This window comes from Thunnus maccoyii, chromosome 14, assembly GCF_910596095.1.
Source record: "Thunnus maccoyii chromosome 14, fThuMac1.1, whole genome shotgun sequence".
Lineage (NCBI taxonomy): Eukaryota > Metazoa > Chordata > Actinopteri > Scombriformes > Scombridae > Thunnus > Thunnus maccoyii.
In genome coordinates this window covers 31,321,011-31,332,184 of record NC_056546.1, presented here as the reverse complement: position 1 = coordinate 31,332,184, position 11,174 = coordinate 31,321,011, and the positions used below count along the sequence as shown (strand labels likewise).

Sequence of the window (11,174 nt, the reverse complement as noted above, 5' to 3'; positions counted from 1 at the left end):
GGCCTGATGTATTCCTTCGACTCCGTTCACCTCCATTCACACAGTAAATAAAAGCATGGAGGCTCTGACTCTCGGGAGCTAACACCGAGCAGCGGGGGGTAAAGACATTGCCGCATGCGCTCTTCGTTTCAACCAAAATACTCAGGCAGGAAGCAGGACAGTGGCAAACGTTTTTTCAGTTGGATTTAAGTCATTTTACATAGAAGTGAGGTTTGAAGTTGGCGACAGGAGCGGGGCAGCCCGCCGTGCTGAGCATGAAGCGGACGGCTGTAGTGGCCAGGCACAATGGCCTCGTCTCTCCGCTGGGGAACAACAACTCCGGGGCTTCGAGCATCGTCTCACCACCCCAGCAGAGAGGCACTAATGTGTCCGCTTCTACCGACAGTGGTACCGGCGGTGGGATGGACGGCCTGCTGGATTTCTCCAAAGGCCCCACCGTCAAAACTGAACTGATTTGCAAATGGACTGACCGAACTTCCTCGAGACAGAGGCTTGGGCGGACGGCGACGTCCGTCTGCGACCAAACTTTCAGCTCCATGCAAGAGCTGGTGGACCACGTCACCACTGAGCATGTAACGGCGGGGCTCGAGACCCTCAGTCATGTCTGCATGTGGGACGAGTGTATGCGCGGTGGGAAGGCGTTCAAAGCCAAATACAAACTCATCAACCACATTCGTGTGCACACCGGGGAGAAACCTTTTTCGTGCGCATTTCCCAACTGCGGCAAGATGTTTGCACGCTCCGAGAACCTCAAGATCCACACGCGCACGCACACTGGTAGGGTGTCATGATTCTGTGACTAGACAGAGAGCTTTGATACAGTCATTCTAATCTGAAAATCCGTGTCATCCTGCAAGGCAGCAACCTCCTGACAGTGACTGAGAATAAAGAGGTTAATAGAGATTGTTCTCAGTGTGATAGGAATCCCCTCCATGTTTACGAGGGCTCCGTTCAGTACCGATTCACATCCGCCCTTCATTGCTCCCTTGTTTCCTAGAGGAATCACGGGTGTAACTGCAGCTCTGGAGTCATGCAAGGTGACAGGAAGCAGCGCAAAGCAGCTGGATTATGAGAGAGGGAAAAGGATGAGTACAGAATCAAAGTGATAAGATTTACACAACAGAAATCAGTTTGTTGAGAAATAAACAGGACTGTAATTATCATTATAATTCCCTGTATTTATAAAAAACATATAGTTTGCAGTAATTGTATTGTTTTCTCCTCAGTTCCCCAGATCAGATAATCACATTCTTTATGACACAGTGGGCGGTTTGAAGTAAACTCAGTTGCCAGTTTTTTAAAAAAAGTAACACCCCATTTCTATCAAAGAGACTGTTAGTCTACCCAGTGCCACTTTCTATGTACACCCCGTCATGAGGGATTTATTAGCTGTAACTAATGGCTTGATAAATGGTTGTTAAAGCATTCACTAATGTTTAATATTTCAGTTATAAGCCTTTAATAGGAGCAACGGCTGGATTGTCAGGTTGTGAACAATCCTGTTGGAGGTGTTGGAAATATTTTGGGGACATTTCATGCTTTTATTAGACAGTATGAGGGGAGAGAGAAAGGATGGCATGCAACATTGGTCCCTGAACAGACTCAAACCATGGACACAGTGATGACATGGTCAGCTTAAACTCTATCAGGACACCCTATCAAAATTCAATCACTGACAACCTAACATTTACAATGCAATGCTAAAATAAAGCCAAGAGTTACAATGTATAAACCCTTTGTGAAGAGTGCCTTGTCAGAAAATAATACCATGTACCTTTATGAGAATGCAGTGGGTAAAATATTAGAAAAACTGTACAATACAATGCAATACATTTAATCAGGACTCCCAAGCTACAACCTGCAAAATGAGCATCAAGGTGAATTATCACTAAAACCATTCACCAAAAACAGAACATTAGAACTTTCATGAATGTGGGATTTATTGCTGTTGCTGTTGGATTATACACTTTTAGCTTTAGCTGGGTGGACCTAAAAAACTGCCAACTGACAGTATGTTTAGGTAAACCAGTTAATTTGTGAAAGAAGTAATGACTATTTTTTGGTAATATGCCTTTAAACAAAAACACAAATAACCTCAACAAACATCACACAGTGGCCACAAGAACTAATCCAACCTAGGTATACATACATATATAAAAAAAAAACCCACCCCTATTGAGATTTGAAGAAATTATATTGGGAATCTCCCACACAGATGTGGTATACATCATTGTGTTTTGGTCAGGCGCCTATTCAAGAAACTGAAAGTTTAGAGTGTATAAGGGATTAGAACATTATGCTGTTAGCATATGATGGCCATTCCCATGCTCAATTATGTCTCAAGTTGTTGCAGCAATTTTTGGGTTGATACTATTTGTTATACAGATTTGGTGCAAAATTTAACAATTTTTGACCACTCAAAAATTGATAAAAATGGTCAAAAATCCCTCCAAAATACCACATTAAGACACCAAGACCTTGAGGACCAACATAGAATGACTGCTGTGATTTGGTATCTCTTTTTTTGGTAACTTTTGACATTTGGAGATTTTTATAAGATCTGCATTTTTCAATGATTGGATGGTTAGCACTTCTGTTCTGGAAATTGCTCAGAAACTCCCTTATTGTCTATACACCCAGTAACGTCATACATCCTCTTAATGCCCTAGCTCTTTAGTTTGTGGTTGTAAAGTTTCATGAAGCTGTGATTATCCTAAAGTGCACGATAAGTTATTTTATATGGGGAGGTCAAGTTTCAAAAAATGGTCTCACTACAATGAAATGGCTACTATTGGGACTAACATCATCACACATGATATAATTAGGCTCATTGAATCCACAGGAGTCTCAGCTTTCCAGTCATACCAAATTTATGCAATTCCAAGAATGTTTAGGGACCCCAGTATGCAGAAATATTCAAATACACCACTTTTCGAATAGGCGAAAATAACACATTTATACTGCGTGCAAAAAACTGCATGTTTTTTTTGCTGGATGAAATGTCTGGTGTTCCAAATAGCTAAGGCTTGTGGTATCAAAATATCAGAAATAGCTGCTCAATAATAAGAAGTAAACAATGAAACTGACAAATATTGGTCCTGTAATTGAGGTGTTGCACTTACAGTGCACTTAAAGTCAGTTTTCCACTTCTTTCTATGGTAACTAGTGATGTAACTAATTACAGTTACTTGTTACTTTTGTCTTAGGTGAATGTTGTGGACAACTGCAGAGGATAGTTGACAAACGCACACAACACAAACACGTCATCTGACCTTACCGTGTCTCAGAGCCACGTTGTAAAGTCCACGTCATTGTAGCCAACTTGTGGTAAAACATAAGCCTTGTCTCTGGAGTTATAAATTATTGTAAATAATCACTGTTACTGAACTCCTGCTGCTATACTAACTTTAATTTCCTGGTTTGAGTTGTGGATCTGCAGTAAAACCTGGAGCGGAATTTTGAGTTGTCTTACTTTAATGTTTGTGAAACTGGATTAAAATTAACTGATTTGCGGTTGTGAGGAAAATAAAACGACTGGATTGAACTGAAAATAGCAGAAGTTACTTTCCCAAGTAACTAATTACTTTTTATATGCAGTAATTGGTAAACCAAGTGTTTTTGATAGAAGTAACTAGTAACTGTTACTAATTACTAATTTTCAGTAACTTGCCCAACACTACTTAAAGCACCCAAAAGAGAGTTTGAAATAGAATGGTCAAATCAAACAGCAGAGCCCAGGATATCCAGACTTTTTGTTGCAATCTCCCTGCCTGGTAAACACATCTTTCAAACTCTACACCTTCAGTTTGTAACACAGGCCTCTCAGCAAACATTGAGATGTCGTATGACTGTTGTTTGACTGTCCTGTCAAGAAGTCCCATAAAGAGTTTTGCAATAATTTTTACAGAAACACACTGAAATCAGTACTGACGTGCAGCAATATATAACGTAACAAATAAACAAAACAGAAAAAGATTATCATCAAAAGTACAGCTTCTTGTAGATAATCTAACAATCTGAATTCTTAACTCTTTTAATCCCATCTGATATACTTTGGTCCAGTTTCTATTAAGATGCTGCAGCAGGCTAATGCTGATGCTAACTTAAGGATGTCAAACAGAATTCTGTGAGGAGAACACAGAGAAGATATGTGACTCCATATCTTCTCTGGGCATGTCTCTTTAGGACATCTGGTCTCAACCGGTTAAAGACAAATTAAACATTTTTGTATGAAAAATAAAAAAGCATGCATATGTGTTGCACAGCGAAACTTTGAGAAGTATTTTCTGAGCACAACAGTTTTTCAACCAAAATTGGACTAGACCTAATCATTAGAGGGAGAAATTGATTTGTACACATGCATATCTGTATTTCAAATTTCAAATTTCAAATGCACACATCCACTTAAAAGCAATTTGACTCGATTTTGATGATTAGTTTTATGTGCACATTGCAGTTTTTGCCGTTCAACCAGGGCCACTTTTGGCCAGGGACAAAACGTGGGTTGTTTGTAGTCTCCTAGCCCAAAACTAAGATAATCCTGATGATATATCTATAATGTCATAAAGGTTATTTTCTCAGAACAGACAATGCTCCTCCAGAGCCACAGAACACACAATACAACTGTTTTCACAGGTTGAATAGTATATGATTAGTAAAAGGAATCTTAAAATGTAGCTGCACCCCTAGGTCTGAGTCTAAGTCTACCCACTGCATAATTTTGAAAAATGCTAAAAAGTCGGAAAGGGGTGAGAGGGGGGCGGGAGGGGCTGAGGAGAGGAGAGGGGAGGGCAGGGGGTGCGTAGCTGTGTGAGGCAGGAGGGCAGGAGTTGCTCAGCATTACATATATTAATAATAATAAGTGAAATACAAACAGTGCAATGACATTTAAACGAGCCACAAGAGCTGTCAGCCAGAAAAAAAACAGAAATCCTTGCATCTTGCCCTGCAGCTCTTCAACTCTCCAGCTGTCTGAAGAGTTATCATTCTACCAAATTTCATGATATAGAGAACTCAACTTTACATCAGCATTGGCCCCGCCTTTTTAGGGCTGATTTTAAACAGCAGATGACAGGTTGAGCCATTTGCAACCCATGAAATGCCGATTTTTATAAATTTGGTGTCAATGTGAATATTAACACCAGCATAGATTTGTTTCATCACAGTACAGTCATAATTTAGTTTACAGCTCAAAAAACACATTTTAGTGTGCAGTACCTCTTAAATGTGTAAAATTGGTGGAGTGTCCCTTTAATTGTACCACTAATTAGGGGTCCATTCTAGGATGTGATAATGGTGAGTGTGATGTTTGTGTTGCAGGTGAGAAGCCATTCCAGTGTGAGTTTTGTGAGCGACGTTTCGCCAACAGCAGTGACCGGAAGAAGCACTCACAAGTCCACACGGCCTCGAAGCCCTACGACTGCAAGGCTCTGGGCTGTACCAAGTCCTACACCCACCCCAGCTCCCTGCGCAAACACATGAAGGTCCACATCAAATCGTCACCTACCTCTGAACCCCATGACACGTACGACTCCATTGCTCACCAACACGAACAACCTCATCAGGCCCTCGAGCCACTCGACCTTAAAATGAACCACCTTTCTCCATCACTTGCCAATAAAAACACTCATTTTCCTCTTCTGTCCAATCACGAATTGGATATCAACTCAGCCACTGAAGTGGATCATAAGCTGCTGCTGAGGAGTTCGTCTCCAATGACAATGCCTCTGGACCTTTCTCTGTCGGGCCTGAAGAGTCAGCTGGCCCAGCAGCAGAGTAGCAGGATCCCACGGAGGAGCCAGCGGTCAGTCAACCCAGCCTTACCTCAGTTATCTAACATTAAGGAGTGGTATGTCTGTACCAGGACTACAGCACCACACTTTCCTCTACTTCACCCAGACCACATCAAATCAGAACCTAGTGATGATGAGCAGTACATCACGTAGGATGGAGGGACTGATGGATTTAGATGTGAAGAACAGACCTCATATATTGTCAGACCAGGTCAGGCCAGAGGATGCTCTGTGGAATCATAGTTGCTATAATTTTTCAGAACCAGAAGTTGTATGTTTCTACATCCATGGCCCTTCTAAGATGGAGAAGATGATCTGAGGCTTTTTTACTCTGGTTCAAAAATCTCCAAACTCAGCTCGGAGACAGTCACTACTTGTGAACCCAGAACAATGGGTCAAATGGTGCCAGAGGGGACAACAGAAATTCATTCATTATGGTTATGAAACAAAAAGCTTGACAAGTTGCAAGTTATCTAACCAGTGTTAGCTAGCTAACCTGAACTAACAAAGGGGATAACACTGTGGACGCAAATGAACTGAGAATGTTGGTGACTGCTGTTTGCTGTTAAAGAATATGATGAGGGTGTGTGTACATGATGACCTCTCTAGAGAAACCAGATTATTGACCAATTTATCTAAGAGCTCTACCTAGATGAAGCAATTTCAAGGGCTAAATTGACACTGATGGAAAGTGGTTACCCTGTTACCTTGAGCTCATGGTAGCACTGTACACATGTTAACACAGCAGGTCCAGAGCAACTGTTAAGAACTTGTTAAGGCCTCAGTATGCTTTAAACAAACTAGTTTATTCAAAGTGTGGTCTAACCACATTTGCTGTCAAAGTGTTTCTACCTGTTCTGTGTGTCCACACTAGAAAGCAGGGTAAAAAGCCTGCCCTCATAGCCTCCTCCTGCCTGCATCTCACTGCCTCCCTGTCTCTCGCCAACAACTCTGTCTTTGTTGTCTCGACACAACAAATTGTATATATGAGAATAATGGCACATTTTCAGAAAGTCTCTCCTCGAAGGCATTCATCGTGTTTGATGGCTCATGTAAAAAGTGACAGAAATAGTTGTGTGAAGAATGAAAAAGAGAGCCTGAGCTGGATGATCCAACATGCACTTTGTTTGAAGCAAACTGAGGCCTTTACTAGCAAACCATTTGTAACTTGTTCAAAAGTGTTTTATGTTATCACAGCCAGCAGTGGCACATCAGCTTGAAGACAGTGGGTCGACCCTTCTTTGTACTGATTAACAAGTGTCTCCTTAACCTTTCAACCATGTGGACCTTTCAGGGGGTTAATCATCTGCATCCATTTACCCTCCATTGACAATTTAGTCAAGACCCCAGGTTTTCCAAAATTACCATATATGTGATACACTTATTCCTTTAACATGAAAATGTGTATTAAATGATGCACAAGAGATCCTGTATTTTCCCTTTGATCAAATAGCGCAGCCATAAAAAGTGGCATCTTGGATTTGAATATCTGACTCAATGTAAGCATCCCGTAGCATCAATGAATCAATTGTGTAAGCTTGAGGTATGGTTTGGAAAAAATGATTAATATATCTTTGAAGCTGCTACAATGAAAACACTTTAAATGGTTAAGTTATTCATTAATGAACAAATGTACATTATCCATCCAATAGTAGGCCATTTCAAGCTGGATTTAAAGGACATTCTTGTTTATTACAAGAACTGAAATGAGCACACCTGAAATGTTGCTAATAATTCCTCATTGCACAGGAAAACTGAATGGTCATCTACCATAAGTACAGTAGATTACAGCTGAAGTAGGAAATGGATCTCTAAATTGTGAAGGATGTTTATGACAGATGACAATTTATGTAATCATACCAGTGATTACCTTAGTTTTCTCTTCCATACAAGTTGGCCTAACCTTAAGGTTACTTTTACCTTTTTAGTCACCATATTCCCAAGCTTTTAACTTGGTGAGTACATTATTTTTACTGATAGAAATTGTTAACAAAATTGCAGAGATAACCCCAAAGTTTAATGAAACCGGAATTGATCTTTAAACAAAATAAGTGATTTGAGAATAGTGCGTCTCAATTTTATTCAGGTTCACCAATGATATTAAGCAGGTAATTGATCTGGAAGTCGAGAGCAGACAGGGAATATGGACATTTATAAGTGCAGAGCACATTTTGAGAGTGATGGCAGAGTTGCGTCATTGAAGGTTTGATCAGCATGAGGAATTATCTCTAGATTTTGAGTCAACAACCACTCATGCCCAGTTGGGGCCATGTGGTCACACAGTGGTGCAGTGGCTAGCACTGTCACCTCAGAGGTTATGGGTTTGAATCCACCAGCTGGAGCCTTTCTGTGTGGAGTTTACATGTTCTCTGTGTCTGTGTGGGTTTTATCCAAACACACGCAGGTCCGATTAACTGGAAACTCTGATATGACAGGTATTAATTTGCATGTAAATGATCATCTGTCCATATTGTCCTGTATTAGACTGGTAACCCATCCAGGTGCAACATGCCTCTCACCCAATGTAAGTTGGGGTAGGCTCCAGGTCTCTGTGACCTTGCACAGGCGAAAGTGGTATAGATAATGGATGGATGGCTATCCCTCACATGCAATTACCGACTAAGAACAGAAAAAAAATCCATGAAGTGTCATCATGTTAGATGCTGCCTTCTAAATGAAATCAGACCACTTCTCTGTGTGCTCCACCAGCTTTTTTAGTCAAAAACTAGTGCAGCACCCGTTCAAAACGTACCTGTTCATGGGCTGATTGCTGCTTGCAGCTTTCCTGAGAACTGCCCATCTAAACAGTTTTACACATGAGTGCCAAGTGGGAAGTCCATCGGATGAACAGCTTTCAAGAACATCAATTCTTGTTGTTTATAAGTTGGATAGATTCAAAAATGTCATAAATTCAATTATGAAAAGTTCAGCCAATAAGAGTGTTATTAAGATATAGGATAAGAGTGTCATTAACATGTAGGAGTTATCTTAATGTTACAAATCCTTGTTTGTAATTTATTTTGAAAGTCTGTCACTGCCTCACATGTCATTTTATTTTGGAAAATGGTGGAAATAGCTCAGTCCATGTGTGTGTATGGAATAAGTCAGAGATGTGACGGAAGCAGGTCAGCAGAGTTCAGATATATTATTGAGTTTTTGCAGTAAGTTAATGTCTGAATACATGAAACTAAGTATTATAACATGTTAAACATTATGATGTTGCTGTTTCTGTATAGATAAAGAAACAACACCTGATTGGCTGCTGTATGTTGCAGCTATGTGTCTGTGCAGCTGCCATATCGGAGAGGTCAAGATCAAGCCTGTAGTTTCGGGTCTGATAATTGAAGCCAATGCAGAAGTGCCTTAAACCTGCATTCTCTCCAATGACCAGCAGGGGGCAACTCCACTGACTCCTAAAAGAAGACTGTTTGCATAGAAGTCTGTGAGATAATGCCCCACTTAATTTATTACCTCAGTAAACACTTTCCTAATGAGTTTATGGTCTCAATCACTAGTTTCAAGTCTTCTTCAATACAGCATAACGCTCATTTTGTAAATTATGGTCCCATGTAATTTAAATTTGACAATAAAGCAGGGTATGCTTTAGAGCATGCCTATGTTTTGATTGACATGTTGCTACCATGGCGACAACATTGGTTAGGTAACATAACCATGGCGTAACCACAGATTCACAGAGTACAGGCATAGCTGTTGCTATTTCACAGTGTTTTTTCAGTTCATTGAAGTTAATTGTAACAGTTTGGTCACCTAAAAGAGTCTTGTTCAACACTTGGTTGTACTAAAAGACCCTCTAAGGAGTCGGATGTTCAGTCAGTAAGTACGTTTTGTATAATGGTTTTAAGCCAGTTTTTCACTAAGGAAAATTGGCATTAGCATTATCACAGTTTAACCATGGACTGTAAATGGACTGTGCTAACCAAGCTAGCAGCTAGATTTAAGGTCAGCTCCACCCTCAACAAACAAACAAACAAATGCAGCTCAGGTATTTGTGGCCACCATATTGGAGAGGTCAAGATCTTCTAAATGTTTTCTTTTAAATATATCTCTTACATTTGTCATTCAAACAACAGCACACTTGACACTGCACATCCTTGGGTTCCCAGGAATACACCTGCCAAGTGTTAAGTTGATCAGATGAACAGTTGAGAAAAGTGAAGGATACACATGCACACACACACATACAGACAGAGACTCCTTCCTTTATAGTAACATAGATACATTAACTGTTGAAAGTATGGGCCCAGCCATGTAATATAGCCATATGAAATTTAAGCATTTCAAGGGCCCTCTCACAATATCAAGTGCTCAGAATCTCTCATTTAATGAAAAGTGTAAGAATATTTTTAAACGTAGCATATCTGGTTTTGCTTTCAGCACTCTGAAAGTCTCTGTGTGATCTTAAATCTCTACCTACTGATGGATTACAGCTTGAATGTGATTTGTACACAGTCTTTGTGTCAACAACATCCTTCCATACTATTTGATTCCATGATAGTTCAGACATAACACAGTTAACGATCATTGAATAGCACAGTTTCGTGTTCCTTGTAGGGATGTTCTGCACTGTTTTACTGAGAACTCCATTCTAATGCAGCATCACACCAGGGGCCCTATTTTAATGGCACAAGTGCAACAAGTGCAGAGTGGTAGTTCTTGGGTGCTGAACATTTTGGTTCGTATACAGTAAGTGCAGCAGCTCAAAGTGCAAAAGGGCTGAGTGAAGTGAGGATGTGGTGACTAATAAATACACTCACATCACTGGTTTAATAGCTCTGAAACAATGATGCATGACAACAACAGTTCAACAAATGGAAAGGGTCACGTCTAGATGGTAACCCCAGATTTACGAAAGATCTCACAAGAGTGATCATTTTAATGCAAACAATGATTTTTCCCTAACCCTAACTATGCGTTTTTGTGCCTAAACCTAACTACAGCATCATCATAAAACATAATTATTTTGTACTATGACAAACAATGCGTACAGTGAAGGAACAACATGTACAAATCTTGCAAGAGTTTTGCAGATCTAGGGTTACCATCTAGATATGACCAATGGAAAGATGCTTCATCAGGAAATCATACAGTCGTCTGTAAAGTGCCGAGCGTCACTGCTCTGTGAACACTGCAGCACAAGTGTGCAGCCAAAGGCAGATGGTGTGGGTTTGTATAATAGTTAATTATACAATGATAGAAAAAAATCATTGTTGTGTTGGTGGAGCTGTTTATATGGTTTCATAAATCTGACTAAATCTCTAAATCTCTATTTCAGCTTTAATTCTACTATATTTCGCAGTGTGAATGGTCATGTACTGTAACTGATGGGACAGAAGTGTTTGCACCATGATGCATTTAAGGAAT

The 11,174-nt window shown here is 40.2% G+C and overlaps 1 protein-coding gene across 1 annotated transcript; it reads left to right on the top strand.

The window, feature by feature from the left end:
- On the top strand, nt 1-7,216 carry zic2b (zic family member 2 (odd-paired homolog, Drosophila) b). Its single transcript, XM_042434087.1, has 2 exons — nt 1-777; nt 5,320-7,216. Exons 1-2 carry the CDS (start codon nt 255-257, stop codon nt 5,943-5,945), a joined length of 1,149 nt encoding a protein of 382 aa, XP_042290021.1. The 5' UTR covers nt 1-254; the 3' UTR covers nt 5,946-7,216.
- The last annotated feature ends 3,958 nt before the right edge of the window (nt 7,217-11,174 follow it).